The sequence below is a fragment of the Stegodyphus dumicola genome, chromosome 2 (genome assembly GCF_044657685.1).
Source record: "Stegodyphus dumicola isolate Sdum_Otavi_A_Nest chromosome 2, ASM4465768v1".
In the NCBI taxonomy this organism is placed as follows: Eukaryota; Metazoa; Arthropoda; class Arachnida; order Araneae; family Eresidae; genus Stegodyphus; species Stegodyphus dumicola.
In genome coordinates, this window is record NC_140769.1 from 17,985,421 (window position 1) to 17,999,971 (window position 14,551).

Sequence of the window (14,551 nt, forward strand, 5' to 3'; positions counted from 1 at the left end):
TCTTTTTCCAATTTTTTGCTTGTAGTGTTTGAAATTGGGAGAGGGGAAAATGCAGAGTCAGATTTAAACTAATTAGGCCCTAAGCTTATAAGTCTGTTATATTTTAATACTATTTATACTACATTTTAATATTTTTTGGGGCCCTAAGCTATAGCTTGCGTAGCTTATATGTAAATCCAGCCGTCTTTATAAGATAATTATATGTATTCTATGATGTGAAATTATGGACTATTTAATTATTTATTTACAACTTTTATAATATATACTAATTTACTTACATGTAAATTGTTAAGGTATGTAGTAAGATGTGTGTAATAATACAGAGACTATGATATATGTAATTATATGTAGACTGTAAGATGATCGCACAAAAGTACTAATATCTACATTAGGTAAATTTCTGAAAAAAAAAAAAAAAATTGTGTCCATTTGCTTTTTCTAGCATATTTCCCACTTATGTTTGCTGTTTGAAATACTTTCTATTTGATAATGAATAAATAATCTTTGTATGCTTTGATTTTGAAAGTTTTTTCTGTATTAATTTCTGATTCAAAGTCACATGAATTCCTCACAGGAAAATAAAATTGCACGATGACTTTTCATAGTCCCCAAAGAAATAATTAAGCAACATAATTAGCAATGACATTTATATCAGACAAAATGGAAGTATTAACACAATATAGAAATTTATAAATTTATTTTCAAATGCTAATATATATTTGCTTCACTCCTCTAATTTATATACAATTCAACAAAGTCAAGATCTCATAAAGTGATCATAACTACATTATCAGCACTGTAAAACATCAGTATTCACTATAAAACAAATAAGTCTGTGGTCATTCCGTTTCAAAATCTGTTACAGAAGTTTTGTTTTAAAGAATATGTTATACATCCTGTTAAAAAAAAATTCTACAAAAACTCTGCACAGTAAAAAATACTATACAAGTTGACAAACATTTATTTATTTATCATATATTACTCTACAAGAAAGAAGCTGTTATATCATTAAAAGTGGAACCTTTTCATCTCACATACAAAACAGCTGGTAAATACAGCTTTATTATGTGATTATCTAAAATAACATAATAAGTTAAGAACTGTGCACAGTTTCCAACATATAATGCAATTAAAAATTTGTGCATAGTTTCATTTATAAATTAACACAATTTTCCATGTTTTAATTAAAGCTTTTATAGCATGTAATAAATAGATACATTCTTTCAATATTTACAGTTAAAAATAACACAAAAAATATCAACTCTCTATTACATCTTTAATGTAAAAAATATCATGTAAGCTAGTAATTAGTCTTATTAAACAATAAGTATAAAAACTTTGCTATCTAAAATTAAACATAATTTTTTCATATTTATTACATACAGGTAATTATTATTATTTCTCTCTTTGATAATGAGATTTATTTTAGCACTTCAGGTAGCATGATTATTTTTCACCATTTGCTTAACTATAGAAAAGTATGCCAATCAACTGAAGAGTTAATGAAACTGCAACCAAAAATACTATGTAGATACATGAATATCCATTTTCAAAGGTTCATAAGCAATATTCTTTAAAGAATAATACTAAGAATAATTTTTAATTTTATGTATCCAAAATAATATGAGTCAAAAGATAATATTCATAAATGTAGGAAACAATAGCTCCGAAAAAAACTGAAACATTTTTCAGTATTTTTAAATACATGAATTAAGACTATTATGTTGCATATATCTGAAATGTCACCATCTGCAACATGATAGTCCTGATTCATTAAGTAAACATCTTGAAGAATGAACAAAAACGCAGGCTCTGAATATCAGCATGCATATTTAGTCGGGTGACAATTTTATATAAATGAAGTAATTATTTTTTCCCCTAACTCTATTTTTTAATATAATAAACAAACCAACCTACATGTTTTGGCAAAAATTTAGCAATAAATAAAGAATATAAAAATAATTCTAATGAATTCACTATCACATCTTGTTTAGAGATCAGTTCTGACACATCATTAATTAATATATATTTGCTTCAATGCGCTTATAAATAAAACAAAAACTACTTAAAATTTATTTACATTCTAAGAAATACATAAAAAAAATTGTATTTTTTAAAGATGATCTTCTTGATGAAAGTATTCAAAAATACAAAAAAAAAAAAAAAAAAAAAAAAAGTATTTCTAGTAGTGTAATTTTTAATCTCTAAATGGGCATATTTCTAAGTACAAAAAACTGATTCAGCAAACGTACGTCTAGAGGAAGGAGGTATTGTGATATTAATAAGGCTGCTTCCATGTACTAAGATATGCAGACTGCCTCAAATTTTAGCATTAAAAGATGTGCATATTTTCATTTTCACTCAAATTCAAATTTTCAAAATGCTTATTTAAAATAAGATATAAATTTCCTATGAAATTATTGCTACATTAGATGCAGTAATTTACCAATGATAGCTTCTGGATCACAAGTGATAACACCACAGTAAAAATATCATGAAGAATATTAAGAGGAAGAAATCCTTGTAAACAACATTGTGATAGAAAAGGCACAAAGAAAATATTGCAATTCTAAAACATCATTGTTGAAAAATAAAAGAGATTACAAAACAGTTTCAAAGCATTGTTAAGAGCAGCATTTGAAACTTTCAAAGGCCTGAAAATGCATGTCTGTAATGTTATCATCATGTTATGATTTCAAGGTACATATTTTTTATCATGATGTTTTAAAACTACAAGTTTTTTTATTGCTTAGTTTCTACCACAATATTTTAGAATAGCAATGTTTTTTTTTATGCCTTCTTTTCTGCTGCAATGTTTTGCATGACTATATCTTGGCTTTTTCTCCATGATATTTTCAGTGTTATATTCTATACATGAAAAGCAGTATGTACTGCCCTTACGAGAAAGCTAAATTACCAAAATATTTTACATGACAAAACCTGAAAGTAATAAAGATTAAATAAACTTGTGAAGGTATACAGTGAGAACATTATTATTTTTTTCAAAGATAAATAAATAAATAATAAAGATAAATAATAAGTATGTAAAAAAAAGGTTTTTTTCATGATGAAAATAGGGAGCATTTTTATGAATAATTTATTGGCAGGAATCTTATATATGATAGGGAGCACATTTATTTAAAACAAAGCAGGACTTTTCATGGTTTGTTGATAATAAGAATGTTTTTTATGCATATTCCTTCTCTGTTAGAAAGAATGTAAAGCTATGTTTAGTTTTCATAGTAGACAGCAAAATTTAGTGTGTAAATAACTGCTATGAGACCAAGTTTCATTTTGACAATTTTTATCTCAGATACTGAAATTTGGTACAATAACAGACATTCTTTCAATTACTTCTTTCTTTTAAATCAAGAAAACCATACATGAATATTACAAATAAATGAAATCTCTTTAACATTCATAACTGGATCATAAACTATGCGTATCCTATACTTCAAAATAATTTTTTTTTAAATTGATTTTAACATATAATAAATTTTTGACCATTATGCAACTTAACCAGCATTCAGAATCCTACAGTAAATAACTTTTAACAAAATATAGGATACTTAACATAGAGATTAATTATCAGTGCAAATTTCTAGTAGATACCAAGGTTACTATACTACAAGGTTTTCTCTTCAGCAACACAGTGTGCTCAAAAGCTACAATTCCCTTCTCCCTTTGATTCTCCCACTTCTGTACATCAACTGATGGCATTGAACTCGAGAGATGGAAAGGGCCTAACCTTGTTGGTCTACTGACCTTGGTAGATACTAAGGCATAAAAGTTAATGAACACAGGCACTAGTAAGGTATTGATAAGGAATGACCAAGACATAAATTAAATGAAAGTTCTTTTTACAAAAACATTTAATGATACATATGCAGTATATTTGTACATTTGTTTCAACCACAATAATTTGTGTGGTGCAATTCAAGCTTTCCAAGTAGATGGGGCTTGAGGTATGGAAGGTGACTGGACTCTATCTGGCCGATATTGCCTGCGAACATCATTTTGACCCGTAGATGATTTTCCTCGATTTTGATGTGAACTTGGTGGTACAAATGATGATAAAGATAGTACGTTTGGATGCAAAGGCACACCTGTAGCTAGCAAATGTTGGGCTTGAACTTGAAGTAATGACTGAAACTGAGGATTCAGTTTGACTTGTGCTAATGCGGCATGGTTCATACCCGGTGTTGACTTGGGAATGTACTGCATTGAGGATCCAACTTTTGGAACTGAAAATGCTGATGAATTGTGTGCTTGATGAGCAGGTGATGGAATTGGAAGGCGGGAACTTGGACGAGGTTCTTTGGGTGAGGAATGTGATTTTGTCATTGTTTGAGACAGTCGATCAATTTCTTTTTCTTGCTGGAGAGCTTTTAAGAAAGCTGATTTTAGATTATTTGTATGTTGAGCTTTCAAGGCTTTACGAATATTGGAATTAATACAGGCCTCGCAGAACACATCATATGCCTTTTTACCATTTTTATCAACTTCTTTCCATTTCCAAGCACAAGTAAAATCAGTAGAGCATTGAGCACAAACAAGAGGTTCTTTCTGAACAGGATTTGTTTTCGATTTTGTCAAAAAATCAACCACAAAATCTAAGCCTAACAGACACAGGAATTCAATACTATTGGCATTAGGGAAAAAATTTATCTTTAGAGGTGGAGGCTTTGGTAATGGGATTTGTAAAAGGGTCTTTTCAAGTTGCTTTCTTAATGCTAATTTAGCAGCAGCTTGACGCTGATGTATTGTTTCTGGATCAACTTTTTCTTCTTGCCTACTAGAAGTATTAGATGGCTGTGGTGGTGGAGGAACCTAAAATAATAAAAATAAAATACAAAGTTCTGAGGAAACATAAAGGTTAATTTTTTTTTTCAATTTATATAGCAATATAACAATTTCTCTGCATTTGCAAAATTAAAAATGTCAAATTTATTATACAGGCAACTCTCAATTTATTGACCAGAGATGACATTAATATTTCACACAAAATCATATTAACAAAAATGCAAGGGAAAAAATAGCCATACTGTAATTAATGGAAATATATTATTAACAATTTACCAGCATTTCCAAAAAGTTTAACTTGAAGAATATGTTTATTTGGTAACGTAAATTCAATCAGTATTCAAAACAAAAAGAAGACACTGTAAATTATGGAAGATTAAACATAATTAAAAATAAAGAATTAAGTTATGAATGACTATATCATCTGCTATCACTACTATTGTTTTTCTCCCCCTTTTTTATAATTTTCCATACATAATTTTATTTTAAGCTGCAGTTTGTGGGGAAAAAATTCTTTCATTCTGCTCTAAAAAAACTTAATATCTGCTTTATAAGACGAATAATTCACAATATGTTTAATTGAAAGAGTCTGCTGTAAGGAAACAGAGAACTTTTTTTAATTTAATATTTATCATTACAGAAAACAATATGAAAGTAAATAACTAGATTTAAGTTCAGCTTTCTATTCATTTATATTTCATGAAATGCATTTATTGTTTTTCAGATAGTAAATTAGTTCTTAATTTCAACTCGCTGTAGATCATGCAAGCAATTTACTACAGTCAATTTCAAGCTTGCAGTACAATGTCCATTATCTGAAAAATACAGCAAGATCTACAAAAGATGTGTTGCTAAATCTTCAACTTTCCATAACAATAAAAACACAAAAATGTTCATAGGAAGGTAACCTGCCACATTAACACTCAGTAACTTGAACAACTTTACAATTTTTGCTTCAAGTTACATATATGTGTGTGTGTGTGTGCAATGATTTGGGAATGACATAGATAGATGTAAAAGCCAAAATAGTAAAATCTTGTAGTTGCAGCAGATTTTAAATATTCACTTTTAGTTAAAACGTTTTGCGGCCACAAATATCTGGACACACTAATCATGCCCATTCCAGAATGTAATATTTAGATTTCTGATACTATTGCAGTCAGATGAAAGCAGCAGGCAGTGGTTTAGCTAGGCCGAGGTGCAGAAAGCAAGAACATAGTATTTGAATGCAACAAAATCTTAATTCAGAGCAGGTTAGTTTGGGTTTTGATTAGATTATTAATAAAGCTCTAAAATTATAATTTGTTGAAAGCTTATGTAAGTTATTTTCATCACAACATTATGTAAAAATCATCTGATATGGAAATGATGCAGTTCAGAAAAGTTTATTATGATTGGTTGCTATTTTTAGAATAGAAAGGGGAAATACCCTGGACTTTCATAGTCAAAAATCTAATACAAATGCAGCTAAGATTAAATAACTTTATAAAAGGTGATATCATCATATATCATCATCCTGGAAAAAGTACAAAGTACAATAAAAGTCCATTGTAACACGTTGAAGATATTGGTAAGTTAAAGATAAAATGGTGAGACTATCATCCTGGAAAAACTTGAGTAAAAGTCTATTGTAATGAAAAATCTATTGGAATACATTGAAGATATTGATCAATTAAAAATACAATATGAAATTATTAAATTAATTACAGCTGATTTCATGAGAAAAGGGTGACTTTTCAAGGGGAATTAGCCATTTTAAAATTTAACTGAGATATTCTATTAACTCGAATTTTCATCCAAACAGTCTGATAAGATGAAACATGATTCAGATTTCCTTAACTGTTCATGATTGTATTGAAAAAAAGCTAACAGCCCCTGAGAAGTCAACCCTTTTTTTTCATGGAATTAGCAATAATTAATTTAATATTTTTATACTGTGTCTTTAACTGACAAATATCTTCAATGCATTACAGAAACTTTTTCATTACAAAAGACAATTACTTTTTCCAGGATGATAATATAAACATTACATATGTATATGTGTGCACGTTATAATTATATGTAAATGACTTGAGGATCAGAAGATAGCATAGATACATAAGATGACACAAGAGACAGATGTGACTAAGAAAACAATTTATTTTTGGATATTCTTGATAAGCATAAACAGATTCACACATCATTTTTGTGTGATAAATCCCTTCCCAGTTTTATGTAATTGATCACATTACTATGCAATAGATGAAACAGAGAGCAGAATGATATGTGGAAGCAAAGTCTTAATTCAGAGTGACAGGAGACAGCAAAGTGAGTGCATATTTTAGCAAAGAATACTTACAGAGTTGATTGTTTCGAAATTTTGAACAGTGATTGGTCAAGAGCTAACTGCATTGCAGGATTAATAAGATGTCATAATGCAGATTAATTTTCCAGATGAAGTACTTTACAATCCAGGCAGGGGACACAGCCAAATTAAAATAAAGAATTAAAAGAGGCATTGCTAAATTGAAGTTAGTAGTTTTCATTCATATTTTATATCTCACATATTGCCCCTTCAAAGAGAAAAAGGCCTAGGTGATAGAAAAGCTTTTTTTTTTTTTTTTTTTTTTTTTTTTTTTTAGCACTAGAGTATTAGCAAATGAAGATAAATTTTAAACAAAATGTGCTTTTTCAGTGAGAAAGAAAATGATTTTCTTCAAGGACATAGCTTTTAGGTTCTATTGTGCCCCATCATTTAGTTCATGACATTTCTCCTATTTAATATACAAAACGACACATAAAAATGCAATTCGAAAGTATTACAAAAAATTATTATGTAAAATTTAAACAAAATGTATAGACCAATTTTACAGCATTTATGCCTTCATCTTCTCCAAAAATATAAGTATTTAATGTTCTTCAAACGTGTAATTTAGATATAAAAACTGTCCTAAATTTGCAGTCAATTTTTTCAAGAAATAACTGTAATATCATAGTTTTTTGAAATCTTTGTTTGAATATCATAATACAATCTTTACAGTCCTTGACCTCGAAAGTCTTTTGTAACAACTCTTCTAGTCAATATAAAACCAAAAGTTTCCTTTTACATATTCATCAGATTCTATTAAAATTTACTTAGATTTTCTTATTATAAAACAGTGCATATTTTCTTATTGTAAAGCAATGTAAAATGAGCTTTAAACATTAATAAACATAGAAGTAACAGAATATGGTACAATAATAAAATAAACTTTGATGAAAAATGGGTGAGTCCTCTACAAGCGAATAAACATAACTTGTAGAGACATTAGGTTATTTTGAAGCAAGAGTGATGAAAAATTAACAGCACCCTCACCAGGAATCGAACCACGGACCTCTGGAATAGGAGCCCAGCATGCAGACCACCACACTACAAAGACAAGCTAAGAAGGCAGGTGAAATATCTTATAAACTATTTGCTAGTGGCTGAGGGATGCTTAAATTAATTACACAAAATGCAAGTTTCGAATATGATGCATACTAAAAGTTTATGCCAAAATACACTACAGAAAAAAATATTCAGAATATAATTTCCATTTCATTCATTTAAAAACTTCATGAAAACATAAATTCACAGAAGTTTTGAAAACAACAGACACATGTCTTCTTAAAACCTTGTTCTCCAAGGTTGTAATCTTTTTAGATTTTAGATCTATCCTTAGGTTCTTGTTAGCAACAGAATTTGTGATTTGAAGCATATTTATGAGTGCCAACATCTTATGAATTCTCTTGCCAATTCTACAGCATTGCAAGCTCATTGTTAAGTAGAGGAAAATAAATGAAGATTTCTTTGCAAAGAAAGGAATAACTATCCTCCAGAAATCCACACATTTTAATGACTTTTCAAGTTTCTAAGGAAATTCATAAATATGGAACTTGGTAAGATGCACGACTCAAACTATGCATAAAGCTAGGGTAAAGATTTGGCAATGTCTGAAAGACAAGAAGCACATAATTTGAGATTCTCCTTACACTACAGCTGGGGCATCTTTCATCTTTTATCTGCACATAATTTCCTCAATAATGCTCATCAGTTTTATTCTAGACTTAAGAAGAATCCTCCAGGAACTCTCTCTGGACAACCCATGGCCATGGAACATTTAAACACATGTTCTATAGTTAATGCTTTTAATTCCATAATCCAGAAATACTACGAAGTCAATTAATGGCTTCAGAATTAAAAGCCAAGTATTTGCAAATAAGTATTTCTTTACTGTAATATAGAATACAATGGTAAATAACACCCAATAAATAATTTTTAATAATTCAATTTTGGAAACAAAATTCAAAATCAGTCTTAGAAAAAAAAAAACAATTCTACATTTGTACTTCAGGCTAAATAATTACAAAAACAATAATCATACCATGCACTTTTCATTCTTTGTTGCAAATAGTTATTGGGCAATCCTTAAGAACATAACAGAATGAGCTCAAAAACATAATTTTCTTTGAAACAAAATATCATTGGCAATAATGATTTTAGAAAGCATGTTGTAAATGCAATACATAACATTTTTATATACTGTTATGGATTTTGTATTTATTTAGCTATTTTTAGTAGAATATGTAATTAAAATTGTTTCATATTCTTGTCAAAATCAAGATCATCCTTTGCATAATCTAGGTTACAACTACATACGAGTTTTAACCTAAAGTTCAAATAAGGCCAGAGGCCGTCACTTTTAATTAAATTCAGTTAGAGTGCCGTAGCCCGCGCCCGCAGGCAAAATTGAAGAGGTGGCAAGTCATACAGGGAAGATATTCTTAATAGTTGAATTAATTCACAGTAAAACATTATCAGTAAATGGTCGTAAAAATTATGCATAGATGCTGGAGCAGTTTATCATACCGAGGAACTGTGTCACATGTTTTATCATACCATGTGACTGAGAGTCGCAATCTGATTGGCCGAACATACAAAAGTAGTAATTCAATTTTAATCAATTCATAAGAGTCCATAATCGTTTGATAGCAATTAAATATGTGAAGGAGTCACGAGAAGCGTTGAGTTTAAACACTGTATAAAGCTGAAAATATTTTATAAAATTAGTAAATCTTCAGAACTGGTAGAAGTGGGCGTGATGGTCACGTGAACCAATCGCAGAGACACATTTTAAGTAGAGTCGGTTAACAATACACTGAGACATTTGATAACACAATTTTTAAGAAAATAATGCAAAGTTCATAATCGGCTAATAAAGTCTTTTAAGTTCACAATAGTCCGATGCTTTGTCAAATGCAAATAAGATGAAAAACATATGAACACAAAACACAACACTAAGTCGATACTTTGTAAGTTGAATAAATGCGATTAAATGTGAGTAATTGCAAAAATGTGAAGAAATATTTACATTATTTACATATTCACCACTTTGGATTGTGGTGAATAGATCGTGGTCGTTTAACCGAATTTTCCTCTGCTGGGTCATAGTTCGCTAAATTTTTTATAGCATTGTGCGACGAATTAATTTGATTAGGTTAATTTGATTTTTGCACCATAATTCGATGATTTTAACTTGATTTTTAAGCTTGTCTATTGCATGCTGAGGGTTCATGGAATTAGATAAAATAACCGTGTCATCGGCATACTTCAGAATTTGAGCATTCAGGGGTTTAGGCATGTCACTTGCATACAGATTAAAATTTGCCGGAGAGATAACTGATCCTTGAGGAAGGCCTCTAAAGATGTTTTTCTTAAAGGGCATCTGCGCATCGAACTTGAAATCTTCTAAATAGGAAATCATTAGCTTAAGAAAGCTGTCGGGAGGCTCGAGTTTTGATAATTTATAAATGAGACCATCATGCCACACTCAATCGAAGGCTTTTTCGAAATCGAGGCAGCGTGCCACGATTCCATTCTTCTTTTGAAATTCTAAGGCGATGAACTCAGTTAAATTTAGAATTTGATATGTAGTAGAGTGGGTTCTTTTAAATCCAAATTGTTGATCATCAGTATCTTTTAATTTATCTGTAAAAGTGCTGAGTCTTGCTGCGATGATGGGTTAAAAAACTTTACTAATAGCAGGGAGCAAACTAAAGAGGCAATAACTTGTAACATCATGAGGATTTTTTTCAGGCTTTAAGAGAAAAATGACAATAGATTGTTTCCAATTTCTTGGGAAATAAATAAGTCTAGTGCATGCTTTAAAAATATTGCAGAGAAGAACGATACAATTCAAAGGGGAGGGCTTGCAGGGCTTCGTTATTAATTTTATTATAGCCTTGGGCTTTCTTTTTTATGAGTTTCTTTATAATTTCATACGCTTCTCTGGGGGAGGTAAAATTAATAAAATCTGTTTCTTCTTAGTCTGATTTCTTTGACCTCATTATTAATTGTATAATCAAAAGGGCAGTCTTCTGAGTGTGGTTCGACTATTTCTTCTAAGCTATTCGCCATTACTTCTGCGATTTCCTGCTCCGAATTATGAGTATGGCCTCTGTGCATAATAGGGTGAAGTTGGTTAGAGAGTTTTGATCTGATTGAGCTTGCAATTTTCCAGATAGTGTTGGGTTAGATAGTGTTGGTTTCCAGATAGTGTAGGTCAATATTTTCAAGGAGTGTATCCCATTTATTAGAGCAATATGTAATAATTTCTTTAGATATTTTCCTCGTTAAGTAATTAGCATGGGTCTTGTCATTCGGATCTCTGGTTAATTGCCAATTTTTCCTACATCTATTTCTTTCCTGGATTAAATTTAGAATATTTTTAGGAAGTTCTTGACTATTGACATTCTTCTGGACATAAGAAGTTGTTACCATAGCTTTTTGAATTTTAACATTAAATTTTTGTGTCTCTTGCTCAATTTCTTCAGTGTGGCAAATGACAACTCTGCTCGGCACGCTGAGAAGTTCGTTTTTATAGATATTCCAGTTGACTTTAAATTTTTGGACATATGAGAGGTGGGTAAAACCCATGAAAATCAAATTTAATTGGCAGTTGATCTGAGGAAAGTTCTTCTGTCACCTCAAGGTAAGGAGTAGAGTAGATATTGTTAAGAATTAAAATATCTAGGATGTCAGCTCTCCCATCGTATTGATATCTTGTAGGAACTTCAGGGGTGATGATTCTGATATTACTGTTGAGTTCATAATTATTGAGAGTAATTCCATTATGGTTGCTAAGATTACAATTCCAATTAGTGTTCTTGGTATTCAGATCCCCAGCAATAATGATCGGAAAATTAAAATTTGTGAGATTGTCCAGATCTGTGTCGGTTAAATTATTCTGAGGTGGGTTATACACCAAGATAAAGAGAAAAAGGTCGTTGAAACCAGTATAAATTAAAGCAGCGGTGTTTTCCACTCTTCCTTCATATTCTCGTGCAATGCAGCACAAGACTTATTTGAAGTGAAAGTTACGCTGGAAAAATTAAAATACAGGAACATGCGCATTTAACATTTTAATAAATAGATATCTTGTAATTGTACTCTTTTGCTATCCAGAAAACACAATAACAGAATGCTCTCATGCAGGATTAAAAAGATTATAAAAGCTGGAGGAAAACACATCAATTCAGTTGTTTATTTAGTGCTGTTATTGATTGTAGTGAATTCGCGGTGAGATTGGATTAGCTTTCTTATGTTTTGAATTGAGTTCTTTCCAATGTTTCAGTAGTTTAAAATATAACTGTGAGATATTGTACGAATAATCTCTGAGGAAATTTCAGCATTTTGTTTTATTTGTTGTGATAAGAACACATTCCATTCACTTTTCGCTATTGATTGTAGTGAATTCGCGGTGAGATCGGATTAGCTTTCTCAGTGTTTTGAATTGAGTTCTATTCAATGTTTTAGTGGTTTAAAATATAACTGTGAGATATTGTACGGATATCTCTGAGGAAATTTCAGCATTTTGTTTTATTTGTTGTGATAAGAACACATTCCATTCACTTTTCATCAGACTTATGCATTCAATTTATTATGAACCTGTATTCATGCAACAATACACTTATGCCATTTGAAAGACTAACTGATATCTCATGATAGAATATACAGGAAACTAAAGCCATTACATGCACCTTTATTCTAAATTATTGTGCTGGCTTGTTAAGCAACTCATTTATCAAGTTTGGTTTCTTTCTGAACAAATCTTGCATGTTAATTTGTAACTGCCATAAAGTGTTTCAATACATAATAGAGCCAGAAGGAAAAGCAGGAAGTTTAAACCGTTGTGATCACTTTCATTCTAAATTATTGAATCAAATTTGTTAGCATCTCATCTGTCAAATTCAACCTCTTCCTGCACAGACCTTGCATATTAAATGATAAGGTAACATAAGGGATTTCAGAAGATGACATAGGCAGAAATAATAATAAAGATAAAACCCTTATATGCACCTTTATTCTGGATTGCTGCTAGCAGTCTATATTCATCATCTTTTCTTAAAAACAAATTACACAAACTTTTATTTTTAAAAAACATTCTACTTAACTCCAGTAGGTAATTATTTATTTAATATCATTACAAACTGCACATTCCCTTCATAGAAAATGAAGTCTGATTAAAAAAAAAAAGTCTCCAACCAGAACAAGCAGAACTTGACTCTAACAGACTGCATGTAATTAATAATATTGGTCTTCGATACTCTGAACTATTGGTGATTCTAGCATGTACAAAATGAATCATCTTTAACACAGAACTTGTCCACTGAGATGAATTTAACATGTCAAGTGAAAAACTTCATACATTAATACAACAAAGCACCTACATCAAAGTTTCTTTATTCTTTCTTGGTTGACAGCCCCTTTAATATCATTGTAAATAGTACAGAAGATGTATTCTCTGACAAAAGAAGAATCTAAGGAGAACAAGCAAAATTGGGCTCAAGTGTTGGTGATTCTGTAAGGTTTATCCTATGTTTTTAACAGTTAGTTTTAGTTAAAGCTACTTTCCTGTCCTCCCTAATTCCAGCTTACAATTTCCAACCAGAATGTGATTTTAGAATCACGTTTAATGCAAATGAGTAAGAGTGGTATTTAAGTTGAAATTCCACTGACTTTGGGAGAGAGCCTCAGAGTTTCCGACTAGCGCATGTTTACCTTTTGGCTATCTCTCTCTCTAAGCTATTACTACGCTTGGCCGTATTACAGGCCCTTGATAGCTTAGCTAGCTAATTTGATATTTAGGGGCCAACTACTTAGAATTTTGATAGCTTTGAATATATCTCTTTAGATAAGCATTAGTTAAGTCTTATTTCTTATTACTTTGAGTAGCCCAAGCGGAGGCTTTGCTCTATCTACACCCTGAGAAAGGGCTGCCTGTTTCTTATTTTTAAAAAATTCTTATTTTTAATAATAAATAATCTAAAATAAATAATAAAATCTAAAATTCTTATTTTAATATAAAATTCTAATAATAAAATCTAAAATTCTTATTTTTAATAATAAATAAAGAGTAATTAAGCCTTCTGGAGTTTATGTCTCTGTTCCGGAACTAAAACAATTATTCACTTAACTGTTCCTGAGGTTCCTTACATTTAGCTATTAGATAAAAAGAGTGGCACCGCACATTTGGCCGCTCTTCCTGACGAACTAAGCCATTAGAGAACAAGAAGTTTACGTTGATCCCTCCGACCTTCAAGTTCCTCAGCCTCCCACAAATTCAATGGAGGAATTCGGGTTCATCGCAGAAACAATGACAGCAGTCATGAAGCCAGCCACAACATTTGATGGTAAAGGCTCCATGATGACTTTCTTGGAGCAGCTGGAATTGCATTTCATGTTATATCC

General features: G+C 30.6%; 1 protein-coding gene across 3 annotated transcripts in view; it reads right to left on the minus strand.

Moving 5' to 3' along the window:
• Nucleotides 1-680: 680 nt before the first annotated feature.
• The window catches only part of LOC118196963 (transcriptional repressor p66-beta-like), a 52,815-nt gene continuing 38,944 nt past the window's right edge, over nucleotides 681-14,551 (minus strand). For all 3 annotated transcript variants that reach the window (XM_035368434.2, XM_035368435.2, XM_035368436.2), the window contains exon 5: nucleotides 681-4,830. In XM_035368434.2, the coding sequence (XP_035224325.1) occupies nucleotides 3,937-4,830 (894 nt within the window). In that variant the 3' untranslated portion in view covers nucleotides 681-3,936. The remainder of the gene's footprint in view (nucleotides 4,831-14,551) is intronic.